The sequence below is a fragment of the Sceloporus undulatus genome, chromosome 4, assembly GCF_019175285.1.
Source record: "Sceloporus undulatus isolate JIND9_A2432 ecotype Alabama chromosome 4, SceUnd_v1.1, whole genome shotgun sequence".
NCBI classification, from domain to species: domain Eukaryota; kingdom Metazoa; phylum Chordata; class Lepidosauria; order Squamata; family Phrynosomatidae; genus Sceloporus; species Sceloporus undulatus.
In genome coordinates this window covers 214,731,881-214,747,205 of record NC_056525.1, presented here as the reverse complement: position 1 = coordinate 214,747,205, position 15,325 = coordinate 214,731,881, and the positions used below count along the sequence as shown (strand labels likewise).

General features: G+C 38.6%; 1 protein-coding gene across 1 annotated transcript in view; it reads left to right on the top strand.

Annotated features, from left to right (window-relative positions):
* The first annotated feature begins 203 nt into the window (after window positions 1-203).
* Window positions 204-15,325, top strand: part of CNGB3 (cyclic nucleotide gated channel subunit beta 3) — a 68,429-nt gene continuing 53,307 nt past the window's right edge. The window contains exons 1-2 of the mRNA XM_042464453.1: window positions 204-323; window positions 4,983-5,079. Of these exons, the coding sequence (XP_042320387.1) occupies window positions 204-323; window positions 4,983-5,079 (217 nt within the window). The remainder of the gene's footprint in view (window positions 324-4,982; window positions 5,080-15,325) is intronic.

The window sequence follows — 15,325 nt, the reverse complement described above, 5'->3', positions numbered from 1 at the left end:
CATACTTTTACTCTGCAGTCTATAAAACAAAAGAAATTATGGCAGGGAAAGCAGTCACTGGAACAGCCTGTCTTTACTAAATACCAGACCTAAGCCCTGATTAAACAACTAATTGGCTTGAATCAGAACGGCAAAGGAAGGCAAATACCTTTAGCTTTTAACTGTAAGAGGCTAGAGGTTTCAGATCAACTTTGTAAGTGAAAATGTTTAGTAGGCTAAAAGCAAAATTCACCAAAGTGGTGCCAAATTTACCAGAGGAAAATGTGAACCATGATCCAGCTCCTTCAAAGCCATCACCTCCACCTCAGCCACCTACAGGACAGGTAGGACTTCATAAAATATTCTATTTACCTATTTTTATATTTGTTTCTGACAATGAATGGCCTTATTTAAAGCTGAAAACAACAGGCTGTCAGAAGACTTGGCTTATTGACATTTCTGCTCTTTGATACCTATCTTTTATGATTATTTTTATTTTGTGCATTCTGTTTCCTGTCACTTCATATGATTGGACAAGTATCATTTTCTGAGATTTTTCAAAGCCAAACAGGGCCCCAAAGTGGTCATTTAACAGGCAGATTGCTGGCTTGTGCAGATCCAAGCACATTTACTTGGAAATAAACCTGCAACAAGACATAAAGGTGGATTGACCTAATCCAGTTCATGCCAAATCATTATGGCACTGGAAGTAAGGGAAATTTAATCGACAATTTCAGTGGGCTGCAGGATGGAGTTAAAATGTTTCAAGGAAGACCCTCTCACATTTTCTCCTGAGTAAATTTGCTTCTTAAGATTATTCTCTGCCCCAGAATCCCACAGACAGAAGGAAGTTTGGGGAGCAGGGGACAGTGGAGGAAAATGTTCCACCTTGCCAATCGACAGAGAATAGCCTGAGTTGCATAGTGGTTTCAATGCTGGACTATGACTCTGGAGACCAGGGTTTGAATCTCTGCTCAGCTATGGAAACCAACTGGGTGACCTTGAGCAAATCACATACTCTCAGCCTCAGAAACCAATATGATAGGGTTGCCATAGGGTCATCATAAGTTTAAAACAAAGGCATACAATAACAATAACAAAAACAGCAAGGAACTCAGATTCGACTGCAGATGCCTCTGTGTTGACCCTTCAAGTGAGTTCAGTTGAATGTCCTCTTTATGGAGTTTCAGCTGGTTGGAACAAGATTCTGTATCTAAGCTCCATTTTGTTTTTTCAAATGACATTTGCCTCTTAACTCCAGTAATGCCAGTATCTAGCTTCTGTGCACCTTAAAAGTCAAGACATCTATCATCTGAGCATAAAAGTAACCCAAAAGTTACTGTAGTAATGTACATGTTGTTGGAAATAGGTTCTGCCCAGATGGCTTTCAAGTGGCTGCTATATTTCTAGGTCCAGCTTCTATAAAAGTTGAGTAATTTGCTATTTAATTAGCCCATCTCCTCTATGGATGAGATCAGCACCAACAAGCTTGGGCACTACTTACCATCCATGGCACAGATGAGCTTCTGAATCCTAATGTTACCATAGGCACATGGAGATGGAACACATGGAAGATATTATTGGCAAAACCACAGCGATGTGATAATGTTTTAAAATCTCTCAAAGGATTACTCAACTGGGCAATGTTAGTTAAGGCAAAGCAACAAACAGCTTAGGACAGAAAGTGTGGAATATTGCATCATTTAAATAATATTTTACAATTATCAAGAATATCTGGTTTGCCATAAAGCTATGTAAACCTGAAACTTTACTGACCAATAAAACACTTTAACTGTATCATGAGAATGTGGCTAAAAAAATAAGTATTTTTTTTTCAGAAGAAATAAATTATTTGCTGTTAGCTCTGAGTCATTCATCTTAATTGTTTCTTTGTGAGCAAAGAGAACTCTGCCTCTGTTGGTTAAAGTGGCTTAACTGAGATTGTGATCCCAAGTACATCTTATGAGAAGGGCAATTTCCACAGGAAAATAATGTCACTGTACATCCAAATAGATGTGTTTATGATTGAGATGTAAATGTATGCAAAAACTCTTGACTTATGAAGGGAACTTATTTCCTCTCACAAATAAATTACATCCAAAGAAAATGAAATGAGGACTGAAGCAGATGTGACAAGGGAGATTTGTTATCTCCTGATGGGTTGTCTTACATTTTAAAAAAAAAATAAGCAGAGGACAACAGTTTCTGAGCCATGATGCCAAAGGAGAGGTTTGAAAGCTTCTCTAGAGTCTGGACTAAGATATAATTCAGCCTGAAGTGAACGGCAACATGTTTTCTCTACCCCACACCTCCATGTATAAAAGCAAACCAGATCGGATGTTTACATTTTTAGAATGATGATGGGATGCTGTGCTCTCCATCATGCAAGTTAGGAGGAACATTAGGAGGAACGTCCTGACAGTAAGGGCTGTTCAACAGTGGAACACACTCCCTCGGACTGTGTAGTGGAGTCTCCTTCCTTGGAGGTCGTTAAACGGAGGCTGGATGGCCATCTGTCGGGGATGCTTTGATTGGGAGTTCCTGCATGGCAGGGGGTTGGACTAGATGGCCCTTGCAATCTCTTCCAATTCTATGATTCTATGATCACTACTTTACAAGATGTTGTTCCTTTCCTTCCAAAAGGAAGTAGATGGTGACTAAATGCACCTGCTGAAGAAGGATGTACCTTGACACCAATAAACCAAAGCAGGTCAGGTGATGCTTTCTAAACCCTATAAAAGATTCTGGGTCAGCTCTCAACACCAGGAATAAACTCTTCTAGAACACTGCCTCATAGCCCAAAAAAACATGTTCTTCCTAATGTTTAAGTGGAATCTCTTTTCTTGTAGTTTGATTCCATCTGTTCCTGTTCTAGCCTGTGTGGGGGTAGAAAACAGGTTTGTTTCATCTTCTATATGATATCCCTTCAGATATCATCTCTCAATCTGAACAGACCCAGCTCTTTAAAACTATATTTCCAGACCTTTTACAATAATCATGATCCCTCCTCTGAACACATTCCAGTTTGTCAAGATTGTTCTTGAACTGTTGTAGCCCGCACTGGACACAGTATTCAGAAGAAGTCTGACTAAAGCAGAATACAATGGAACTATTACTTCCCTCCGTCTGGACTCTGTACTTCTATTGATACAACCTAGAATTGCATTGACTTTTTTGGCCACCACATCATACTATTGACTCATGTTTAACTTGCATTTCATTAAAACCCCTATAACATTTTCAAGTATACTGTTATCAAAACCCTACACCTCCAATATGACTGTACAAGTGGCCTTAGAAATCAAAGAATGGTACCTGTGATGGGTTAGGGTGATTACTTCCTCCCACCAAATCTAACAAGGACTTCTGTTGTATAAAAGACAGAACTTGCTTGACACCTGAAAGATGCTCTAAGGCTGGTTATCTACTCTTTAGGTTCACAGGATTATAATGTACAAAATAGTACTCCATCTATTTTGCACATGAAATAGAAGATACTGTACTATGAAAGCCTCAGGGTAAGCTAAACCTAGTTTCTGTGGGAAGGTGTAGGTAGCTGATTTTTAAAAAGGATGTCCTAGTTTTAGGTTCCCCTTCATCTTTCTTCCAACTCAAAACATTTCACAATAAACTTCTAACTGCAACATTTCAAATCACAATTCTTGTTAATCCTAACAGAGCAGAACTAGTGATATTTATCTCTTCTTTCTTTCTCTTTTGGCTATCTAGTCACTAGACTACTAGCAAACCTCACTTTATGAGGATTAAAGGTTTTTAAAATTGGTCTTGGTCCTATGTTTTGCACATTAACTTGACACAAGTTGGGAGAAGTGGGACTTCTGCTATAACTTTATCATCAAGCCAAGAAAAATTCCATCTGTCTACAAGTTTGATTTCTGTTATTTATTTCTTCTTTCTCAGTGTGTGTTTTCAAACTGTCCTTGATATGGACTACCTTGGACTTTAACACTCATCTGGTTAGTTTATCAGCAAAATATAACTGAAAATGGATGATTGCCCACTTCCAGTTCTGATTTTTCATCATTGGGGGAACGTGTGTCTCAGAAGATGGCAAAGTTGACTCCAAATGCTCCAAACTTGCCCACCTTGATTTAGATGCTATAAAAATGAATAATTCCAAACATATTTCTGCTATTAATCCCTTGGATAGGCAGAGAAGAGTCAGTTCCTCAGTGATGGTAAAACCCCAGAAGCTAGAGCAGTGGTTTTCAACCTTCCTAATGCCGCAACCCTTTAATACAGTTCCTCATGTTGTGGTGACCCCCAACCATAAAATTATAATTACAGTTATAAAATTAGGTGACCCCTGTGAAAGAGTCATTCAACCCCCAAAGGGGTCCCGACCCACAGTTTGGGAACCACTGAGCTTGAGGATATATTATAGCATAGAGAATATAGAATAGATTTCTTCTATAGAGTAAAGTATAGAATATAGAATACAGCAGGGATTGTCCATTGTGAACATGGGAAGGCAATTTTCTTCCTATGAGCATGTCCCAGAGGGCCACATTTGTGCATCCAGGTGTGATGCAAAGTCACTTCCAGTAATCATTTGGGGTCAGTTTTGGTCATTACTTGAGCATTGTTGGGGGTCCTTTAGGTTCAGTGGTGAATGATTTAAAGCACTGCACTTGTGGATGGTCTGGGACCATTTGGGACCATTTTCAGGTAAAAAATAATAATCCAAAACAGAACTCACCATTTTTGGCAGGGTTGTTGGGTGCATTGCTGGGTCTCCAGAGGGATTTCATAAAAGTGGGCCTCGAAGACCACATGTGGAATGGAGCAAGATGCTGTATCCTGATCAGACTATGAGTCAAGCTCAGTATTGCCTGGAGTTTCAGGAAAAAGCATTTCATAGGACTGTTACTTGATTCTTTTCTGTTTTTCGTCAGAGATAAATAATTAGCAATATAATTTGATTGCTCTTTCAAAATTCATTATCTGCACATATGCTTCAAGTGCTTGTTGTTTTTCTAAAGGATGAAAATAAGAAAGGAAAGGAAGAAAATAAGGATACAAATGATGCTCTGGAAAAAAAGGCAGAAAACACCACCCAGCCAGACTCAAAGCAACAAGGTCAGTAATAGAGATAAATGATGGGCTCCTTCAGAATGGCAAAAAAAAAGCCTTAGAATGAAGTGGGAGTTATTACTTATTGGGGGTGGGCAGAGGGAGTCTGATGAGTTTCTGATAGTCATACAATGTTCTTCCTCTCCTGGTATTTTTCTTGTGAATTTCTGATGATACCAGCAACCCTCTGCAGCATGTGGGGTTCTCCCCCCACTATTTCCAGGGAAAAACAAAACCTAGAAGTAAAGCGATTAAAACATTGCTAACCAATATATCATTAAATACCAAAGTCAGAATTGTCCACGCTATAGTATTTTCAGTTTCTGTGTATGGATGTGAAAATTGGATAGTGAAGAAAGCTGACAGGAATAAAATCCACTCATTTGAAATGTGTTACTGGATGAGAATTCTAAAGTTACTATGGACTGCCAAAAAGACAAATGAGTCCTAGAGCCAATCAAGCCTGAAATTTCCCTAGAAGCCAAAATGATTAAACTAAGGCAATTGCATTTTCCTAATGTTTGGTGGAAGGTAGTAGGAAAAGAGGTAGACTATGTTACAGATGGATATAACCAATCAAGGGAGTCATTGCCCTGGGTTACCAAGACTGTAAAGAACAGAGTCTCATGGAGGTCTCACATTCATAGGGCCACCATGAGTAAAAATAAATAAATCAATGGCCACTGACCCCAACAAACCAGTAGTTTAGTGTGCAAACATGTCGTGTGCAATATTTCCATGCCATAAACAATTTCATCTGATGATTCCTACAAATCAAACCTTTTAGGAATAGAAAAACAAGATTGGCTGTTTTTTTCCAGATCGGTTGGTAGGCTTAAAGCAGAAAGTTAACACAAACGAAGCATAAAAGAATAGCCAATGAATGTTGACATTTTTTACCAAATGTGGTAATTTTCAAAGAAGGAACTGTTTTCATTCTTGCAGCCAGTGGCATCACTAGATGGATGCAGGGGATACATACCACACTGGGTGACATCAAAATGAGCGTCTATAATATTTTTGTGCAATATTTAAGCAGAAATGTATTCTTTTTTTATTTAATTTTTTCCCAAAAGATGGCTATCCAGCCTCTGTTTGTTTGTTTGTTTGTTAAAAATAATCTTTATTGAAAGTTTACCCAAAAAAGCAAATGAAATCTGACGTGCATCATATTATAAATCACATATTCTGTTCCTCCCACTCCCTCTCCCCTAATTGCTAATTCACAAATAGATATCATATTTACAGCTGTACTTATATATTCCTCTATTAAATAATTTTTTTGTATCTACTCCAACACATATGTCATATATTTTGTTTGAAACAAAGATCATATTCTTTTTTATTTAAAAATTCTCTCTAGTTATAACCACAAAAATATTTTTACTGTAGCAATACACCTAAAACTCTATATGTGCATCCTGTACATGGTGGCATTCCAATCACAACTTGCAGTGAAGACTGTAGTCTTTTTAAACTACCTTGACATCTAGCCATAGAGAACCTATAGAGTTTTAAAGAAAAAAACAGGCAAAATGAAACTCTGTGGTGTCAGGATGCACCCCATGAAAGATTTGTGCATTGTGAGAAGAAAGGGAGGAAGGGGCCAAAATGGGCAGCTATGGCAGATTGTAAGCAGTCATAAGTACTCATGCACCTGATCATTTCCATTTGGGGTCCTTGCCCTGCCATTTGATAAATGGTGGTGCCAGTGATGTAGACTTGAGTCGATTGACTTGGACTCAAGTTGCTTCAGTGACTTGGCAATAAAAGACACACTGACTGAACCTGACTTGTGACTTGTATATTTTTAGTGACTGACTTGCTGGCATCATTTACTTCAAGCTGTAAGCAAGGCCCACCCCCAGAGCACAAGGCATGTTTCTCAAAGATCAAACGTGTTGGCAATGTACTTCAGGCAGAATGATCCTTCTAAAGCTTTTGCAAAGCTCTAGAAGGTTCCTCTGATGTACAGCAGGGACAGGCTGCTAAGCAGACCTGGATCCTTGCCTCAAACTCATTGCCTAACACTTTTATTATTCCCCTCAAATAAACATACCACACCCTGCCTCCTTTTTTTCCTGTTAAACATTGGCTCCCAGATTTAAGGCTTGACTTGAAAGTGTCTTGCAAAAACTTATGATTCATCTTGAGACTTGAAAGAAGACACTTGAGACTTGGAGCAAAAGACTTGACTATAAAACTGTGCAGTGCGACTGATGTTGGTGTCTTGAGCAATTTGCTGTGGCTTACTCACTGACTGGCAATTGTTTTGGTTAGAGAACAACAGCAAGTCACTAATTTTGTCAATATTTTGTTGTCAGTATTCATATACCTGATTAAGGATTCTGCATTGTCCAGTACAGGTGGTGGCCCATGGGGGTAAACCATGAGCTACTGCACTGGGTGACAACAACTCTAGTGATGTCACCATTTGCAGCACCAAAGGGAATGAGGAGGGGGGAGGAGAAAATGTTGCAGTGTCTTGAAGACTAACTGGGTTTTATTTTCACTTGAACTTTTGTGGAAATAAACCCTGTTCTTCAGATGCAGGACTGACTTGGTACTGTATATGAAGAAGTGGGTTTATATCCATGAAAGTTCATTGTAGTATAAAACAAATTAGTTTTAAAGGTAATGACACATTTCCCTTTTGCCTCTTCCTTCTCTTTATCTTAACAAATGTTTAATAACCCAAATCTAGAGCTTTTTATATTTAGTGGGGAAACATTTCATCCTTGAGATGTACTGAACTGCAGTTCCCATCATCAATATCAACAGTATTCCCAAACCTGATTTTCTATAAATATTAAAGTGTTAAATGTGGGCTTCCTTGCGTAAGTGGAGTACCTACAGAGCACAGGCGTCAGCAATGTTCTAAATAAATGGAGAAAAACCTATAGTTCATGGGCTTAGTCTGGCCTGTACAGGCCTGGAAGAGGCTCCTCCCTGAAGCTTAGTTGCATTTTGGTTTTGTGATTCATGACTTTAGAGATAAAAGGAGAAAGGGTCTGAAACAAAATGTTAATAATCTTTGATCAGAAAAGGTCATAATACAATTCAAGCAATTCTTTGTGTTATGGTTCTCTTGTATAACAAATACTTACATAAATAAGCAACCAAATTATGGGGGGGGGCGGGGGGGGGGGGGGAGCTGAAAAAAAAAAAAAAAATAAATTTTGGGAGGGGGATCAAATTAAAAATGAATCCCAGCATGTCATATCTCCTCTCAGCAGCATCACATCACAACTTTGTCTCAATAGAATGATATAGGGCTCTCACAACAGACTGGCTTTGTCTTCTGAGAGCTGATTTGTTTTTTGCATGATGTAATTTTATACAAAAAGAGGGCATGTGATTAGCAAGCTTCATTGGTTGCCATTTTTCATACACACACACACACACATACGTAGATGAAACATATATAATTTCATCATCACTGTCTTCACATATGCTAAACTAGTATTTAATCTGAATTCAAGAAGATGATGCAATAACTGTGAACAAAGAAAGCAACATTTCTTCTGAGATCTATGTTCACAGAATGGAAGAAATGTAGAAACAGACATTTAAAGTAACTAATGTGTGTATGTCGTAGGTTGGCCTGATATTTTTTATAAAAAAAAACAAGAGTAAATTTATCAATGTATCTAGTCCAGAAACTTCAATTAGTCCAAAATATGGCAGCCAAACTAGTCACTGGAACAGCTAGAGATGCTCACATAACACCTATTCTAAAATTTCTACACTGGCTGTCTATTTGTTTCCGGCCACAGTACAAGGTGTTGGTGATGACCTTTAAAGCCCTTCATGGCCTGGGTCCAACCTATTTGTGGGATCATCTTCTTCCATACAAGCCACCCCACACACTTAGGTCCTCTGGGAAACATCTACTGCAGCCAATAAAGACGAGATTGGCAGTGGTTACCCAGAGGACCTTTTCATCTGCCACTACCAAATTATGGAATGGCCTGTCAGAAGAGATCCAAAATATTACCAACCTTTAAAAAGGCTGTCAAGAAGGATCTCTTCCGACAGGACTTCCTTGAGTAACTCACTTGGTCACCTACTGATATGGATTATCATACAGAAAACCCCAGGATGCCCATGTCTCTGTCATTTGATTGTCGTTTTAATTAATCTAGATGCTATTTTATTATTGTTTCTGTGAATTATAGGTTATTGGTTGGAAGGAGGGATAATGGATTTTATTTCGTATTGCTGTATTTTATTGCATTTTATTGCATTGTTGTATTTACTGTTTTGTTGTTATATTTTATTGTGTTGTTTGCTGCCTCGATCCTGCTGGAGAGGTGGGATAAAAATAAAATGTCTGTTCTATTCTTAAAGAAATATTGCAATAAATGTTTGATAGCGTATGCAGTCAGTCAAAAACTCTTGTTGATCCCAGCATGCATTTCAGCTCTGGACAGCTGTCAAAAAAGAGGTTAGTTGAGAAGTCTGGGGAACAAATCATCATGAGAATAGGAAACTGGCACTTAGTGCTGTCTGTACTGATTATTTAGATGCACTCAGCTTGTGTTTGTACCAATTATGAAATTACTAGTCAGAGAGTTATGAACCCCACTGGCAGGGACAAAGCCTGCTCAGCTCAAACAAAAATAAAAATTCAGAGTAAAGCAGAAAAATCAAGAGTTGGGATAACCAGAATAAGAGAATAGCTGGCAACAATCCATGTGCTACATTTATTATATTTTCAATACAAAGTTGTGTGTGCTTTAGAAATGTAGCAGAGATCTATGAAAAGCATTCACTCCTACCACCAACATGAGTTGCCTGGTTCTCCCTGATTGCAATGGCCACCCTACATCTAAGGCCTGTAGATTTGGGATGTATATAGTACGAAGGCCAGAGCACCTTCTCGTTTGAGTCTCATCTGCACTTGACTACATTATATGCAGGTGCCCCCTAAAACAGCATGCAATAGCTCCACAAAGGGTAAAGGGGGTTACCCTTTAAAATGTTTTTTGGCCTAAAAATCACTGTTTCAGCCAAAAGCAAAGGGGGCTGACAGGGACCAGGGGGGCCCAAAGCACTGCAGTGGACTCAAAGGAATCCATGAAGCCCAGAGTCCACATGATTCTCAATCCTGCTTAAGATGCAAATATACACCTTACCTTCTTTTTAAACTGAAACATGTCTATTTCATTTATTTCAAAAAAATCACCTACAGGGCAATCCCCATAGCTGCAAATTTACAAAGTCCAAAAATTCAGGTAGCTATGCTGATCCAATATGAACAAACCATTGCTAAAGATCTTTTGTAAGAGTAGCAGATCTTAATAGACTTTCAAGGCAAGGCCACTCCAAAATACTTTGCATTAAGATAGATTTCATGACACTATCTTTTGGGGAAAAGTATTATCTATCCTGCCCACATGCCACTTACTTGTGTTTAATGGGGAAAGTGGTTAAGGGGTTCACACAAAAACTGCAGCTACGTGGGATTACAGCTTGACAAAGTGGCTTTCATCCAGTTTTCTGTGCCTAGAGATCTGAACTAAGAGGTCTCAGAGGCTGTGGAACTTGAAGCATATGAGATATATGATTGAAATTCTAATAAATACTCAGTGGACACAGGGTTGCAGCTCAGTGAGCACTGTCGGTCAGTGAACAAGAAAAGTCATTTGAGCATCCATTGAATTCCTCATCTTCATGCCTTCTTCTCCTAGACACTTAGCACTGATCCTCTGTTCTTTCAACCAGCCACTTTGGAGGCTTGTGGTCTTAGGGAAATATATGCATTGTCATTCAAGATTAGTCAGAGCTTCACATGTTTAATAAACTTGCTTACTCTTCTTCAGCTGTGAAAAGCTAAAATGTAGGAAACTAATCCTCATTTCCGATTGTTGACAGGAAAATTCTGTTCTGCATATGTGTGTGATTTCCCCCACTCCTCTTCTGCTCCTTCTCTCTGTTCACAAATCTTCTTTGGTGTCTTTAATCCAAGAAAGATAATCTCAGAGTCAAACCAGACACTATGCTAAATGTGCATCTAACAATGAATTCAGGACATTTTCTAAATTCAATACTAGGGGTGTAGTTGGCGGTTTTCATTAAGACAGCAGTGTATAAAAAGAGTTTTTTTTAAAAAAAAAGTTTTGATTAATATGTTTCAAAATTGCTATTTAATTATAATAATGATGTTTGCTTAATTCTACTTTAACATAAACTTTTGTATACAGTGGACCTTGATATTCATTTGGGTTTGGTTCTGCCCCGTGGATACCATAATCTGTAGATACTGAAGCTCGATTATATACAGTGCTGAGTAAAATGGTGTCCCTTATATAAAATGGAAAATCAAGGTTTGCTTGTTTGATTCAAGCTGTGGATGGCTGAATCATGGATACGGAGGGCCGACTGTATTTTTACCTCTACCTGTTTGTTTGTTTGTTTGGTTGGTTGATTGATTGATTGCAATTGGGATCTGTTTTCATGTTACTGTATAAGCTTCTATAGATCTCAATTTTGGGGGGAAAGGTCATTCATAATACAAACTCAACTACAATCCCTGTAAAAAATACCCCCATGCTGAAATTACATCCCCACTCCCACCGAGCCTTCTGTAGGGTAGATGACTCCAAGGGATATGGCCACTCAGCCGTATTCCATCTTCTAACAGCTCTTACAGTAAAAAGTTTTTTTCCTAATGTTTAGGTAGAATCTCTTTTCTTCTAATTTGTATTCATTACTTCAGTGTGGCCACTGCATCACACTGTTGACTCATGTTTAGAGTGTGGTTTATTGAGACCCCCTAGATCCTTTTCAGATGTACTACTTTCAAGCCAGGTATCACCCTCCTGTATTTGTGTATTTCATTTTACTTCCCTAGATGTAGTACTTTAGATTTATCCTTGTTGAAATTCATTTTGTTACTTTAGACCCAGCTGTTTGTCTCCAATATGTCAAGGTCATTTTCAAGGTCCCTAGTCTCAAGTAAGATCACTGACTGAAGAGCACCTGTCCTAGGAAACACATAGCCCATACAAATAAGCAGTGATTTTTAAATGATACTGAGGTAATGGCTTTGCAGTTAGGGGTAAAGGCATCCTTTTCCTGCCTTGGTCCTTTTAGATACTTTGGTTTAGTATTCCCCAGCCCCAGCTAATGAGGTCAGATATACTCAGGAGATTATCAGACTGGGGACAGGACAGGGTCGGGAGCAAAGCGGATTGCTCTCTCATCCTTGTCTTTATCACGCAAAAGCTTATTGAAGATGTCGTTTTTATCCTGTCATTGAAGTGGAATTGTATTAACGTGAACTCCTGTTAATACAAAATGCCAGGACAATTCTACTTCAGTGAAGGGGCAATGACAGGATGAGTACGATGTCACTGGAAAGCCTTTCACACGATTGTGGTCAATCATGCTTTCTGGATGGGGCAATGTCCAGATAAGCGCAACATCATGTGAAGGTCCTTCCCATGATTGCACAGGAAGAACGGGACAAGGACGGGATGCCTCCCATCTGATAATCTCCTCAGAGATATAATTTGAAATATCTAGAAGGACCCAGGCTGGGAAAGGCTGCACCAGCCTATGCTTCTTGTTAATGCTACTAACATAGCAAACTTGCACCTTCTGTTTGTATGGTTCCCTTCCCATTCCCTCCACTTTTATGTGTTGGATTAAAACTCTCCTTGCCTACTCTATAACAAAGCATACTTGTCATTTCATCTAAGCCTAGCACTCTGTGTGTGTGTGTGTGTGAGAGAGAGAGAGAGAGAGAGAGAGAGAGAGAGAGAGAGCAACTTTAAGTCAACTTTTTTTTAATTGTAGTTTACTAGCAAGCCAAATTACTTGCTTTCCAAGTAAATTACTGTTTGCTGGAGGGCAAACAGTAGTTTGCTACAAAACCAGACCAGAAGCTTCTTTGCAGTCAACAACAAAGGCCACACTCAAATCGAGGGGATAAATCAGGACACTATGCTTCTGTTAATGCAGCTTAAGATTGCATTAGCTTTCTTTAGTAGCCACATCACGCTTCTGGCTCATGCTCAGTCATGACTGAGGCATGGAAAATTACCATGTCATGAACAAGAATGCTAGCCTGAAAGCAAATAAATATACTTACTGAGGTGTCAGAAGGACAATATATTATCAGCAGTACTATGGGTTGGTGGTACAAAAATATACTTATGTTTCAAAACTCTAATGGCAAAGCCATCTTTCTGGAGGCAGCCATTGGAAATATATGCATGACTATCCAAGGATATTTGCATGTCTCTATTTTTATCCCATTCATTATTCAGATAATTTCCTTAAGTCTGAGAAGGGTTGTGACACCTGTGAGTAGGTAGGGATGAAGAGGGTACTAATGACTTGTCTAATGACTTATTAGATCCCAATCAACAGTTGGAACTGAAGATAGTAAGCTTGTATTGATCTGTTACTTTATGAACATCTAATGTAGTCTGTATGGTTTTATTTTTCAGATATTTTTTGTTTCAAGCAATTATTTTGACTTGGCAGCAGCTCAAAAAAATAAATCTTCCAGTGTGAACAAAAGTAATTGTAATAAAAACAATCAAGTCATATTAATCAATAGGACTGATTTATGATTTGATTATTTCTCAAATCCAATGCATTTTAAAAACTACAATGTGGATTTATGTGTTACAATATCACTACCAAGCTTTTTCCGATAATCACCTCACATTTTAAGATTATCCTGCATCTCCTTTATGCAGAACACCAATATGATGACAGAACTTAGGTTTTAAAATACCAACTAAGATTAATTAGGGGGAAAAAATCTCCTGAGACTGAAATGTCAGCGTAAAGGACACATTATCAATGACATAACCTCTTGGTCAAATTTGCATTTCACATACCTATATAAACATCTGTCTTGTAGCTCTTTTACAAGCTGTTTTTTGAAACACAAATGCATCAGCCATTATTAGTGTGACAATCATTGAGTTTTATAAACATAATTGTGTCAGAATCACTCATAATATACTTGTGGGTGATTTTTTTCAGTTCCACCATCTTCCACCAACATTCATCTGAAATTAAAAAAAAAACAACCCTATCCAGTCTCTTGATGCATATGATTCAGGACTCATCCTTTCAGTCTTTTAAAAGAAAAAATACTGAGAAATCCAAAAGCTCAAAGAGCGACCCAGTGCCTGCTTTTTCTTAAGCAAAGATCATTTCATTTTAAAGTTTATTGTCAAAGAGTGCCTAGTGCTAACTATTTGAGTTGCAGTCCAGCCTATCTGGAGGACACCAGGTTGGGGAAGGCTATACAAATATGTATTGGTGTGAGATCAAGTTAATATAAAAGCAGAGTCTCCACTTGCAACAACAAGTCATGGCCAGCTAATCTTGCTCCCCTTTTATTCTTTTGATCTATTAACAAGCTTTTGAGATGAAGGGAATGCTGTAGATGTGCATATCTACATATCAGCAATGCCTTTGACACGGTCCTCCGTGATATTCCTGCCAAAAATGCTCATAAAATGTGGGCTGGACAATGAGACTATTAATTAGATCTGTAATTGGTTGACTGATTGAACCCAAAATGTGCTCACCAATAATTCCTTCTCATCCTGGAGAGAAATGACTAGTAAGGTGCCACAGGATTCTGTCCTGGACCCAGTGCTAATCAACTATTTACTGTATCAGTGATTTAGAGGATGGAAAAGAGGGCATGCTTATCAAATTTGCAGATGACACCAAATTAGAAGAGGTAGCCCAGAGGACAAAAGTATCTTAATACTGTAGATTAGAGAGCTGGGCCAAATCTAACAAAATCAATTTCAACAGGGAGAAATGTAATGTACTATACCTAGGCAGGAAAAAAAATAAAACACACAGCTATAGGATGGATGACACTTGGCTTGACAACAGTGTATGTAAAAGGAAGTGGATGACACTTGGCTTGACAACAGTGTATGTAAAAGGAAGTGGATGACACTTGGCTTGACAACAGTGTATGTGAAAGTCCCCCTCAGCATGAGAACTGGACTCAGGGCAGGCCCTGAGACCTGGAAACTCTACAAGCCATTTTGCCTGTTGTACTCATTTGCTGTCACTACCAGTAGAACTGTACTACCAAAATTTGATACCACCAAAGCAAAATAAGTGTTAGGAAAAAGATTTCTTGCCAAACTTCCTTTCTGGAAGTGAAGTAAACTCTCTGCTCTGCCAGTCCAGAGAGCTCCATAAGTGCAGAAAAATGCTATGGCACTCCAGTTCTGGCCTTGCTTCAAACTGTGGATCA